Raw genomic sequence first — 14,137 nt, 5'->3', positions numbered from 1 at the left:
GTGATTATTTTGAGTTTGTCTTGTGTGTCAGCCAGCCTGAGAGCAGTTCTCAAGCGCAGGATCCAGACATTACCGGGTGATGGACAAACCTCAGGAGACCAATTGATGTTGTTTAATTTTAATCTAGTTTTTTTCCTTCTGTAATGTGGTTGTACGTTGCCTATATGCTGGTGAATATAATGTAACAGTAATGAAATGTAACTGTGCTGAAATGCAATTGTATTGATTGAACCCCCTCCAAGCTGGGAGGGTATAAATGTAAAAAGTTTGTACCTGTAAAGGGAAAAGTGTGCATCTATGGTGATGTTGCATAAGTGTAATGCATTTTGGGTATTAGTTTAGCTAATTTACGGGGAAGGTTATCTCTTGGGAGTCAGGAACTTTACTCATCTCGAAGAATGATACCATAAGTGATATGGTATCACAGGGGGGAATGTAGAATTTACCAATATCTCGCAAAGATTCCAGGTACCTTTCCCCTACAGAGGAGAAAAATCCCTTTCTGGGCTTTTAAAATGAGTTTAAAGGGGCAGACGAAGCCTGCGGGGGATAAAAGGGGATGCATTCATGGAGAACCCTCCCCCAGTGTTTGGACTCATAAGTAAGGGAATTCAAAATGGACCTAAATTACAGAAGCTTGAGATCCCCTAAACGTCTATGGGAAGGAGCATATCAATTTTAAGATTCTACAACATTTTGGCTGCGAAAAAGAGTTACCAAATACAGGAGGTGGAGCCAACGTCTGAAGCAAATTCGTGTATTAAAGACCCCAGACTGTCTGGGGGAACTATTCACCCTCAAAGAGGTAATCGAATTACCCAATCAAGCACAATGGAAATCATGGACAATCCTAAAACAATGCAAAACCAGTGATAGCACATTCTCACACCCTAATCGAGTTACTGCTGACAAAGGAGACATTTGAAAATCAATGGACAGAACAGTTTAAACAGAGCCCAAGAGATTTGATGGGAGATAACGGAGCCTTTTTTTGGGGATATATCTATCCCCCAGTTTTGACAAGGAAAGGAGCAGCACGCAGACTAGCAGAACAAGGAAAACTAGCAGAACACAGAAACTAGCAGAAGACAGGGGAGTAGCAGAACACAGACTGTAACTCGCACAGACTGTAGCAGAGCACAGAACTAGCAGAACACAGACTGTAACTCGCACAGACTTGAACACAGACAGAAACAAGCAGCTGGAGCTGGGGTGTGAAGAAATGGAGTAGTGAAGGAAACTACAAGAAATCGTCAAGGACCGACCGAGCACGAGGCGCACGAAATGGAAGGTTGTCAGGAACCAAATTGACAACCACTCTACAATCTACTTCTGAACGACTCAATGGGGGAGAAATTACCAAAAAGGACAAACTAAAACTATTCCTAACCAAAGAAAGTGGGTATTTATCCCATACATCCAAAACGCAACTTACCGCATCAATGGACGCACCCCAACCGAAGACTACGCAGTCCGAAGTCCTCTCCTCCATCCGGGGTACGGCTTGTCTAGAAGGCCAAGTGCAGTGAACCCCGAAACCGTGATTCACCAGCAACTGTCTAAAGGGATTGGTGAGCATAGCCCCTGAACCCTGAGAGCTATAACTTAGTTAGTTAGGGGAATTGGGAGGGGGGAGGCTGGGATAACTTGTGTAAATGTATTTGCATTCTCCTCTTTACCCCATTTAGAGTTTAAGTGTATTCTTTTCCCCACAGACTGTAATTGGACAATTTATTCAATGTGTTGTACCCTTCAGTGTGTATTGGTCTGTGTGTGTTATTAAAGGTGTGCCTTTTACTTCTTTTTAAACACAATAAAGCCATACCTGCTTCCTACCTTGAAACCGATTGTCTGTCCAAGTCTGTCACAGTCCCTTCATAATTCCAGTGTCTAGAACCAAGGGTGTGGGAGCGATTCGGAACCGCTCATATAAGGTCAGAAGGAAAAGCTGACCCCCTGTAAACCACCCCTTACACTGCAGTCTACAGCTTTCTTCTTCATTATCAAACACACAGCCAATTTTTGTATCATTTGCAAATTTCGTAATCATACCCCCTACAGTCAAGTCTAAATCATTCATATATACGCAAGGCACCAAGTACTGAGCCCTGAGGGACCCCACTCGAACCTGCCTTCCAGTCACAAAAACACCCATCAACCATTACTCTTTGCTTCCTGCCAAAATGTTCTTATGCTCTCTCTTTGCTTTCCTAATTTCCTTTTTAATTTCACCTCTGCACTCTCTATACTCCTCTAGGTTTTCTGCAATACTGCACCCTCAGTATCTGTCAAAAGCCTTCCTTTTTTCATTATCCTAGCCTGTATATATCCAGGGGGCTCTAGATATATTTTTCTTTAAGGGAACATACATGCTCTGAACTCTCAAGATCTCTTCTTTGAATGCCTCCCATTGCTCTGACACTGATTTACCTTCAAGTGGCTAAATCACATCTCAGCTTCGTAAAATTGGCTTTCCCCCAATTGAGAAATGTTGGGCCCAAGTTTCGGCCTCAGTTGCTCCTGATTTTTTGGAACAATTGGTGTAGAATGGAGTATCTTAGAAATTCAAATTGTCGGCATTTAGTTTGCTCCAGTTCTAGTCAGTTAGAACAGTTTCACTTTGGAACAGAATTTTTTTTTCAAAAGGAGGCGTGTCCGGCCACTTACGCCTGTTTTCAAAGTTTCGGCAGTGAAAACTTACTCCAAGCTAACTTAGAATGGAATAAGTGAAGATTTTTGTACGCTCGAAAAAACCTTTTCTACACTTTAGAAAATCAGGCATAGGTTACAAATCAGGCGTAGGGAATGGGGGGGGGGGGGGGGGGGGGTTAAAGGGAAGTTTACAACCATTAAACACTTCAGTTTTACAAATAAAGAGCCATCCTCAATAATAAATGATAAAAACATCAATAAATCAACCAATAAATCAATCAAAAAAAATTAATTAGAAATAATTTTCTATTTATACCGACTGCAGCACCGGGAGCCCTCCAACAGCGTGCTGGGATGCCCCCCGCCCCCCCCCAGTGTGTCTCTTGTGTCTCTGTCAGTGTCTCTATCTCTCTGTCTGTCTGTCTGTGTGTGTCTCTCACTCTCTGTCTGTCAGTGTCTGTGTTTCTGACAGCGAGGGGAGGGGGAGGAGGGGGGTAGAGGGAGAGAGGGGGGTGCAGGGGGAGGGGAGGGAAGGGGGAGGGATGGGCAAGGGAGGGAAAGGAGAAGGGGGGAAGGAGAAGGGGGGGAAGGAGAAGTGGGGGAAGGAGCAGGGGGGATCGGAGAAGGGGGGGAGAGGGGAAGGGGGGGAAGGCAAGGGGGGGAAAGGGAAGGAGGGGAAGGAGAAGGGGGGAAAGGAGAAGGGGGGGAAGGAGAAGAGGGGGGGGAAAGGAGAAGAGGGGGGGGGAGGCTGAACGGGCCTGGCCCGGCCGGGCCCAAGACTTCGGGCAGGGCCCGTCCCCAGCACCAGATTTACAGGTAGGTGGCGTTGGGTCGGGTCGGGTCCGGGGTCGGGAGCACGGGTCAGGTCGGGGGGAGCGCGGGTCGGTTCAGTTCGGGTTGGAGGGAGAGAGGGAGGTCAGGTCGGGTGTGCCGGGGGGGGGGGAGTGCGGGTCGGGTCGGGGGGGGTGGTGGGAGGGAGGTCGGTTCGGTTCGGGTCAGGGGGGAGGGAGGGAGTGAGAGGGAGGTCAGGTCGGGTGGGAGGGTCGGGGGAGCGCGGGTTGGTGTCAGGGTTCGGTCCGGGGGCGGGGGGAGAGGGGGAAGCAGGAGTCGAGTCGGGTCGGGAGGAAGTTGGAGCTGGGCGTGGGAGGCAGCCTTATGCACGCAGCCCCAGTGAGGGCATTCGGCCATGGCTAGGGGCTGCGTGCTTCGGGCCCCTCCCACACAGTTTTGGGCGCCTGGAGCTACTGCACTGTTTTCAGCGCAGGGACCTAGCTCCGCCCCCAAGTGCTCATGCTGCGCCGCACCTGACTCAAGAGGACGAGCAGAGAGCCGGAGAATCCGTAAGTTTTTTTTAGGCGCACTTTGTGCCGCGAAAAACGGACGTCCATAACTACCCTAACTCTAACTGAATTATGATCACTGGCACCAAAATGCTCTCCCACTGATACCCCTTCCACCTGCCCAGCTACATTCCCTAAACTATGTCCAGAACCGCCCCCTCCCTCCCTTGTTGGGCTTGCTACATACTGGCTAAAAAAGTTCACCTAATTGCATTTTCAGAATTCTGCACCCTCGATACCTTTCATACTAATTCTATCCCATTTAATATTAAAGGGTAGTTGAAATCACCGACTGTTACTGCCCTATTATTTTTGCACTTCTCAGAAATTTGATCAAGTATTTGCTCTTCTATCTCTCTCTGACTATTTGGAGGTCTATAATACATTCCCAGCAGTGTGATCACCCCTTTTATGTTCTTCAATTCAATCCACATGGCCTCACTTGATGACCCCTCTAGCATATCATCCCTCCTCACAGCTGTAATTGTTTCTTTAATCAATACTGCAAACCCCCTCACCCCCTCCCTTTTTATCCCCTCTCTATCCCGTTGGAAAACGTTGTAACTAGGAATGTTGAGCTGCCATACCTGCCCTTCTTTCAGCCATGTCTCAGTAATAGCTATAATATCATACTCCCAAGTGTCTATCTGTGCTCTCAGCTCATCTGCCTTATTCCCTAGCCTTATGTTCTAGGCTTAAATCGGTCATCTCCAAAATAAATAAAATAATGAATATTTAACGGATGATTCAGTGAAGTCAAAGTTGCATTTTGCAGATGAGATTTGTATCTGCAATTAGCTCAATTGAACAGGCAGCCATGGCTCAGTGTGTAGCACTGTGCCTCTGAGTCAGGGCTTCAAGCTCCACTCCAGAGACTTGAGGACAAAATTCATGCTGACATTCCCAGTGCAGTACTGAGCAATGATCCCCCTAAATTTTTTGGGGGGTGAACGGTCCCTTTAACGGGCTATGCTGCAGGACCTCTAGACAGCTGCGCGACCATGCGGAAAGGTTAGTATTGACTGAGTGCTGCAATGTCAGCGTTGCGAGCTTCCAGATAAGGCGTTAAACCGCGGCCCCGTCTCCCCTCTCAGGTGCACGTAAAATATCCCGTGGTGCTATTTGAAGAACAGTAGGGGAGTTCCCTCAACCAGCATCACTAAAAACAGATTATTTGGTTTCTTCATTGGGTTTAAATCAAGACTCCTCATACCATCATCACCCACCGGCCAACAAAAAACTTTGGAACTATTTAAGTCACTCTGTGCCTTCCCTTCCTCCAACAAAAAACAAACTTGGCATCACCAAACTTTTGTTTTTTGATTAGCTAATCTCTTGAACATTGGTGCACCAGTTTCCTAGAATCAGACAGCACAGAAGGACGACATTCTGCCCATTGTGACTTTGAAAGGGTTACCCGCTTAGACCCACACCCCTGCTCTTTCCCAGTAGCCCTGAAAATGTTTCCTTTTTAAGTATATATCCAATTCCCTTTTGAAAGTTATTTGGATTCTGCTTCCATCATCTTTTCAGGCAGTGTGTTCCAGATCATAACATTGTAAAACAAATTCTCCTCGTCTCCTCTCTGGATTTTCTGCCAATTATCTTAAATCTGTGTCCACTGTGCCCCTCCCTGGCAGTGGAAGCCGTTTCTCCTTATTTACTCTATCAAAACACTTCCTAATTTAAAGTTTGATTAACTTTATAGTCTTATACAAGATTTAAAACTATTTGAAATATAAAAAGGAATATTGCATACCTCCTTATAAGCACCTGTGCATTCATAGTAATCACGGGAAGGCAAGCCAAGTCCGGGCTGGTCAATCTGTTAATTCAGCAAAGGTTAAAGTAAGTTTAATGCTATATCGATTCCAGCACTTTTTCTCTAATCTTGGACTGCATTTTGCTGTAAAAATAATGTTGTGTTAACGATGTGTACCATTAGTAATGTGCAAATTGGCCAGTTCAGGGGATTAAGAGATAGGGCGTGAGTTGTTAATCTCCATAATTTGCCAGTCAATTTACACCCCTCCGCCGTTGCTTTGCGCTAATGGCATCTCATCCTTAGCCTCCCCATTATTGTTCAGAACTTGATTTATCTGCACATTAATTGTCCATTAAAGTCGCCGCGGAAAGTTAAGTCTGGTAATTAACAGCCTAAGTACCTTTTTAATCGCATGATAATTGCTAATGCAATGCCAATCAACTTCTTTGGCCGAGAAATTGAAAAGTTTACACTGTGGAGTATCTTTCAGGTGGTAGATTGTTCTTAGAGATCTTAAAAATGTTAAATGTTAAATTTTACATTCTTTTTCTTACTTTTACTTTCAGTCTTTTAATCCAATTTTTCTTTCCCTCTCTTTATTTCTCATTCTGTACCGGATTGGACTCTAATTCACCCGATTTCTTTCTCTGTCGTTGCTCTGTTCCTTTCTTAATCCTTAAATCTCATTGGTTAGGGAGATAGACCATTGGTCCCGCCATTCACTAAGGTCCAGATGTCCTGTTGCCCGCTATCATCTCGCACTTCCAATAAGTTACGGTGCAAAAAACTTTTGAGCTGAAGAAAAGTCTAACGGCGCCCTATTTTGGCAAGATCTGAGATGAAATTGTAGCGAGGAGACTCCTAGGACCTTTGCTGAACCTGCCCAAATTTGCCTTTCGTTAATTTAAAATGGAAGGAAAATGAAATGGGTTCTGTTCCCATCGTGCAATCCTCCCCTCCAGATTTTCCTCCTTGTATTGCGCACAGATGACGCTTGAAGACCAAAATCTACCCCAAAGTGTCCTTTTCAAATGAGCAAAAATATATTTGAAGTTTGTAGGCTACACACAAAAAACAACATTTTGCAAAGATGGTAATTTAACAAAAATAAGTCTTATCAAAGACACGTACATGGATTATGTGAGCATTGGAGTCTTTGTCATCTGTCCCAACAAAAAAGTCTATGATGACTCGCTTTCCATATTTGGCGTTCATTTTTGCAATGACTTTCTCAAGTGTCCAGTTGCCACCTGGAAGAAAGCATACAGAAGACATGATGAGACCATCAGTTCAAAGTATATTCCATTACCCGTCCTAAAAGAAACGCCCTTGAGCGGGTTATAGGAAGTCAGTCATCTTCTCCTTGGGAATGAGCAGACTACAAGGTGACCGGGTTCATTCAGGCAAATTAATCGGCGTATCGAAGAGTTCATATCATAAGCGGCCACCTGTTTAAACTGAGGGGGCTGAATTTGCAGTCGGAAGGTTCCCATAGGGGGCACACCTCCGACCTGCTAAAAATCTACAAACTTACCTGATGGTTCTGCAGGTTCAGACACTTGCGCTCATGGGTCTCTATGTGTAGGCCTGCGTAGAGGCCCATCTATTCCAGGGCATGCGGTTTGCGAGCGGCCTTGGGATCATGTGGGGACATTCATAATTATGGTGATTATAGGAGCAGGGAGATCTTACTGCAGTTGTACAGGGCCTTAGTGAGGCCTCACATGGAATATTGTGTTCAGTTTTGGTCTCCTTGGACATTCTTGCTATTGAGGGAATGCAGCGAAGGTTCACCAGACTGATTCCAGGGATGGCTGGACTGTCATATGAGGAGAGACTGGATCAACTGGGCCTTTATTCACTGGAGTTTAAAAGGATGAGAGGGGATCTCATAGAAACGAATAAGATTCTGACGGAACCGGACAGGTTAGATGCGGGAAGAATGTTCCCGATGTTGGGGAAGTCCAGAACCAGGGGACATACTCTTAGTATAAGAGGTAGGCCATTTAGGACTGAGATCAGGAGAAACTTCTTCACTCAGAGAGTTGTTAATCTGTGGAATTCCCTGCCGTAGAGAATTGTTGCTGCCAGTTCATTGGATATATTCAAGAGGGATTTAGATATGGCCCTTACGGCTAAGGGGATCAAGGGGTATGGAGAGAAAGTAGGAAAGGGGTACTGAGGGAGTGATCAGCCATGATCTTATTGAATGGCGGTGCAGGCTCGAAGGGCCGAATGGCCTACTCCTGCACCTATTTTCTATGTTTCTATGATTCTGTACATACAGAACTCCCATAAGTATGAATGGGGATCACATAAAAAACACCTCCACACATCAAATAATTAAACAGCAAACCATTACATGTTTAAAATTAATTAAAATGGTATTCAATATTTAAAACAAAAATTTTATTTTTTGAAAAATAAATTTACATGTTTTAATCGGGTTAAAAATAACCTTACTTTATTGCAAAGGGTTTTTAATGTATAAGTGGTTGATAACATTTTATTTTTCTGTTTCTTATGCTGGTAAAAGCTGGCCTTATGCCTGGCATAAGAATTTCACGGTCATTCGCTCGGCAGAATTTGGACAAATGGACCAACTCTCCATCCACGGATGCCCTTTTCCCGGGGATTCGTACCATCTGTCAAGATCATTTTTGACAGATCGCAGATTCTGGGTTTTAGCACATGCGCATTGCATGTCTGGACCCAGAACCTGCACACCTCCTACGTGCCCGTAGGGGCCGAAAATGATGACCCGAAGTGAAATGAAGTCAGGTGACACCTCTCAACCCTCCTTTCTCTCTCCCTCCTTTTTTAAAAAGTGGTGTTACATTAGCAACCCTCCAGTCCATAGGAACTGATCCAGAGTCGATAGTCTGTTGGAAAATGATCACCAATGCATCCACTATTTCTAGGGCCACTTCCTTAAGTACTCTGGGATGTAGACTATCAGGCCCTGGGGATTTTGACAAGGTCCCACACAAGAGATTGGTGTGCAAAATCAAAGCACATGGTATTGGAGGTAATGTACTGACGTGGATAGAGAACTGGTTGGCAGACAGGAAGCAGAGAGTCGGGATTAACGGGTCCTTTTCAGAATGGCACGCAATGACTAGTGGAGTGCCACAGGGCTCAGTGCTGGGACCCCAGCTCTTTACAATATATATTAATGATCTGGATGATGGAATTGAGTGTAATATCATCAAGTTTGCAGATGACACTAAACTGGATGGCGGTGTGAGCTGTGGGAAGGGCGCTAAGAGGCTGCAGGGTGTTTTGGACAGGTTAGGCGAGTGGGCAAATACATGGCAGATGCAGTATAATGTGGATAAATGTGAGGTTATCCACTTTGGGGGCAAAAACACGAAGGCAGAATATTATCTGAATGGCAGCAGATTAGGAAAAGGGGAGGTGCAGCGAGACCTGGGTGTCATGATTCATCAGTCACTGAAGGGTGGCATGCAGGTACAGCAGGCGGTGAAGAAGGCAAATGGTTTGTTGGCCTTCATAGCAAGGGGATTTGAGTATAGGAGCAAGGAAGTCTTACTGCAGTTGTACAGGGCCTTGGTGAGGCCCCACCTGGAATATTGTGTTCAGTTTTGGTCCCCTAATCTGAGGAAGGACGTTCTTGCTATTGAGGGAGTGCAGCGGAGGTTCACCAGACTGATTCCTGGGATGGCAGGACTGACATTTGAGGAGAGTCTGGATCGACTGGGCCTGCATTCACTGTAGTTCAAAAGGATGAGAGGGGATCTCATAGAAACATATAAAATTCTGACGGGACTAGACAGGTTAGATGCAGGAAGAATGTTCCCAATGTTGGGGAAGTCCAGAACCAGGGGGCACAGTCTTAGGATAAGGGGTAAGCCATTTAGGACTGAGATGAGGAGGAACTTCTTCACTCAGAGCGTTGTTAACCTATGGAATTCCCTACTGCAGAGAGTTGTTGATGCCAGTTCATTGGATATATTCAAGAGGGAGTTAGATATGGTTCTTGTGGCTAAAGGGAGAGAAAGCAGGAACGGGGTAGTGAAGGAATGATCAGCCATGATCTTATTGAATGGTGGTGCAGGCTCAAAGGGCCGGATGGCCTACTCCTGCACCTATTTTCTATGTTTCAATGTTTTCGATATAACCCAAAGGGTAATGAGAACTGAGGAATAAATTACCAGAAAAGTGGGTGAAAGTGGAAGGATGGTTCTGAGAATCAATTATGGAGTGGAAGCAAATCGGGCGGCAAAGGACCGGGTGACCGTCATACACACCGCCTGATTTTCCTTTCCATTGGGCGATATTAGGGTTATAAACACTTATATGCACTGCTCGCTTAAGGGAATTTTTTTTCAAACAGGTTAACACTCCCACTAAAATAACAAATTCATGTTTTGTTTGAAAGCTTTTTGGCTAAAGTATTTTCAAAATGAGTCTCTTGCAAAGGAGATTCAGTTAGAGGACTCTCCAGTGTGTGAATGAGAGTTTGAGTATGAATGTGCGTGCAAATGGCCTTGTATGTGTGACACAGTATGGGCTGGACTGTCGATCAGTCCTAGTCATTCCATCAGTGTATAAAAACATCCACTGCAAGTGGCAGTGAGTTCCACATTCTCACCTCTCTTTGTGCATATAAATTCCTCCTTAATTATTTGTTTGATCTGTTAGTGGCTATCTTATATTAATGCTCCCCTTGGTTTGGACTCACGCACAAGTAGAAACAGCTTATCCACATCCAAGCTGTTTAATCCCTACATAATATTAAGGAGCTATATCAGGTCTCCTCTTAGTCTTCTTTTTCCCAGAGAATAAAACCCCACCATATTTAATCTTTCTTGATAGGTACATCTTCTAAATTCTGGTAACATCCCTGAAATTGTTTTATGCACTTTCTTCAGTGCTTCAATATTCTTTTTGTCATATGGATTCCAGAACTGTGCACAACACTCAATGTGTGGTCTATTCAGCGTTCTATATAAATTTCACCTTACCTCCCTGCTTTTATATTCTATTATGCTAGAAATTAACACCAGTACTTTGTGCTCTTTATGGCCTTAACAACCTGTGTTGCAACTTTTAGCCATTTATGTATTTGTATACCCAGATCTCTTTGCTCCTTTACCTCATTTAATGTCTTACCTTCCAAGGAATAAGTGGCCTCCTTATTCCTTCTATCACCTCACACTTTGCAAAATTCAATGGGTCCGAAATTCAGGCCCATCAGAAACTTGGTGCACTTACCGTTTTTTAAGTGTTTTCACCGGCGGGTAGGATGAGGTCGAATCTTGATCGATATTCAGCTCTTTGTCTTTTTTTTAAGCAGCCAGGAAGTTGGTCATAACGGGGGCGGAAGTGCGCCGGTAAGTGCCGGTGAGGGACGAAAGTGGAGGCGGTAGGATTCTCTGCAGCTGTCATTGATGTCATTGGCCGATTCTCTCCCCTCCGTTAAAGGGGAGAGAATCGGCGATTATTTAGGATCGGCCACTGAGCCAACAGGGAGGGTTTCAGCCGGGCCAGCAGCCTGGCACCCAGGAGGGGGTGCCAGGCTGCTTGTTGGTGGCCCAGCCCAAACTGGGTGCACAATAGTCTGGCCAACACAGAATTCGGCCGGCAAAAAAAATCAAATGGCGGCGGCGGCATTGAGCCCTTGCCTTTAGTAGCTGCCGCTCAGCCAGGGCTCACAGAGAGAAGACAAGGTTTACCGACAGAATACAGGCTGAATATTCACGGAGGTGGGGAGTCCCGGCGGTGTGCACACTGATGACACAGTTACGGCCGGTCGGCAGCAGTGGGGCGGAATTGGGGACTGCCAGAAAACCCCCCCTGCTGAATTTAGCTGTCGCTGCTCATTTGACCAGAAATTGGCGGCCATTGGATTCCGCAGTCTGGCCGCTGCATTCCAGCAGTAATGGGCCTCAGCGGGACCCTGAACTTTGGCCCGAATTCCACATGTTTTTTATCTGCTCAACCGACAAGCCTGTTGATGCCTTATTGTATTTTGGTGCAATCTTCCACTTTATTAGTTCTAAACTCCTCAATTTTGGATATATTCTGCAAATTCCGACACCACACCTCCAATTTTGGAGTCCAAATCATTTACGTGCAGGGTCAATTACAGTGGTCCCAGCACGGAGCAGATGCTGACGGACACTTGCTCATTCCTCAATTCCTGCCTCCATGTTGTTCATCCTAATCTGGGGGGTTTCCTTTTCTCAGCTTTGCAATTTCGATAACACAATAAGGATGCACCAAACCACATTTTGATCTTACCGTATGTCTTGTCCCAGTCATCTGTTGCCACCGGCCACTCAAACATATCGGACAGCAAGAGAAGTAACGGTCTCCCACCTTGCTTTTCAATTGCAGCTGGAGTTAAAAACAGGGAGAAGCATTAGCACCTGTCAAGGGCGATCATGAAAACCGTTGGATTAGTTTCGAGGCCGCCAACTCACTTTGATTCGTGCATGACTTGTACAGCGTCTTTGCTTTCTGAATCGCCATAAGATCTCCATTATCTGGCTTCTCAAGGACATCTAGAATCAGCATAGAAGAAGAAAAAGAAACCGTCAGGGTGGGCAAGGTGGTTCAGACGCGTGTTCGGTAAGTTGCCGTAACAATTTTCCTTCCACCACTTCCTGAAATGAAGGTATTTCATCCAAGGGTTAGCGAACAGAGTAGCATTAGGAACAGGAGGAGGCCATTCAGCCCCTCAAGCCTGTTCCGCCATTCAATCAGATCGTGGCTGGTCTGTACCACAACTCCATTTACCTGCCTTTGCTCCATATCCCTTGATACCCATCCTAATGATGCCTGGCGTATTTCTTTCACAGTGTTCCTTCCCTTTGAACCATTTTGGTTTACAGGTGGTCAGGATTTCTTTTAAAGTCCGTGGGCTAGAAATTCCATCCCGCGCTGTTTGGGGTGAGAACCTTTGTAATGAGAGAAAGGTATCACCGGGCGATAATCATTTTTTCATCCCAGGAACTTCAGCTTTAGTGCCCCAAGAGGGAAATCAAGCGCTAACCACTTCTCTTAAGACGCCAAAGGGAGTGAAAGGTCTTATGTATTTAACCCCTTGTAACCTTGTAACCTGCATCCTACCTATCCACCAGAAGGCCTATCTGTTGGAGTCCCAAGGGATCCCAGCATCCCTTGGGAGCACAGTATATAAGCAGGCCACTTGCACTTTGGAACTACAATAAAGGAGCTAAGGTCACACTTGCTCATTACACATAGTACTTTAATATGCATATAGATTGGGCTAACCAAACTGGAAGCAATACGGTGGAGGAGGATTTCCTGGAGTGCATAAGGGATGGTTTTCTAGACCAATATGTCAAGGAACCAACTAGGGGGGAGGCCAACTTAGACTGGGTATTGTGTAATGAGAGAGGATTAATTACCAATCTCATTGTGCGAGGCCCCTTGGGGAAGAGTGACCATAATATGGTGGAATTCTACATTAGGATGGAGAATGAAACAGTTAATTCAGAGACCATGGTCCAGAACTTAAAGAAGGGTAACTTTGAAGGTATGAGGCGTGAATTGGCTAGGATAGATTGGCGAATGATACTTAAGAGGTTGACAGTGGATGGGCAATGGCAGACAATTAGAGACTGCATGGATGAACTACAACAATTGTACATCCCTGTCTGGTGTAAAAATAAAAAAGGGAAGGTGGCTCAACCGTGGCTATCAAGGGAAATCAGGGATAGTATTAAAGCCAAGGAAGTGGCATAAAATTGGCCAGAAATAGCAGCGAACCAGGGGACTGGGAGAAATTTAGGACTCAGCAGAGAGGGATAAAGGGTTTGATTAGGGCAGGGAAAATAGAGTATGAGAGGAAGCTTGCAGGGAACATTAAGACGGACTGCAAAAGCTTCTATAGATATGTAAAGAGAAAAAGGTTAGTAAAGAAAAACATAGGTCCCCTGCAGTCAGAATCAGGGGAAGTCATAACGGGGAACAAAGAAATGGCAGACCAATTGAACAAGTACTTTGGTTCGGTATTCACTAAGGAGGACACAAACAACCTTCCGGAAATAAAAGGAGTCAGAGGGTTTAGTAAGAAGGAGGAACTGAGGGAAATCCTTATTAGTCGGGAAATTGTGTTGGGGAAATTGATGGGATTGAAGGCCGATAAATCCCCAGGGCCTGATGGACTGTATCCCAGAGTACTTAAGGAGGTGGCCTTGGAAATAGTGGATGCATTGACAGTCATTTTCCAACATTCCATAGACTCTGGATCAGTTCCTATGGAGTGGAGTGTAGCCAATGTAACCCCACTTTTTAAAAAAGGAGGGAGTGCGAAAACAGGGAATTATAGACCGGCCAGCCTGACATCGGTAGTGGGTAAAATGATGGAATCAATTATTAAGGATGT

General features: G+C 45.2%; 1 protein-coding gene across 3 annotated transcripts in view; it reads right to left on the bottom strand.

Moving 5' to 3' along the window:
- The window catches only part of LOC139266011 (neprilysin-like), a 277,737-nt gene that overhangs the window by 130,798 nt on the left and 132,802 nt on the right, over positions 1-14,137 (bottom strand). For all 3 annotated transcript variants that reach the window (XM_070883753.1, XM_070883755.1, XM_070883754.1), the window contains exons 5-8: positions 12,207-12,287; positions 12,025-12,120; positions 6,889-7,007; positions 5,752-5,817 (exon numbers count right to left, since the gene is read on the bottom strand). In XM_070883753.1, coding sequence (XP_070739854.1) covers positions 5,752-5,817; positions 6,889-7,007; positions 12,025-12,120; positions 12,207-12,287 — 362 coding nt within the window. The remainder of the gene's footprint in view (positions 1-5,751; positions 5,818-6,888; positions 7,008-12,024; positions 12,121-12,206; positions 12,288-14,137) is intronic.

This window comes from Pristiophorus japonicus, chromosome 6 (genome assembly GCF_044704955.1).
Source record: "Pristiophorus japonicus isolate sPriJap1 chromosome 6, sPriJap1.hap1, whole genome shotgun sequence".
NCBI lineage: Eukaryota > Metazoa > Chordata > Chondrichthyes > Pristiophoridae > Pristiophorus > Pristiophorus japonicus.
Note: the sequence above shows the minus strand (reverse complement) of the source record. Positions and strands in the feature narration are given on the sequence as shown.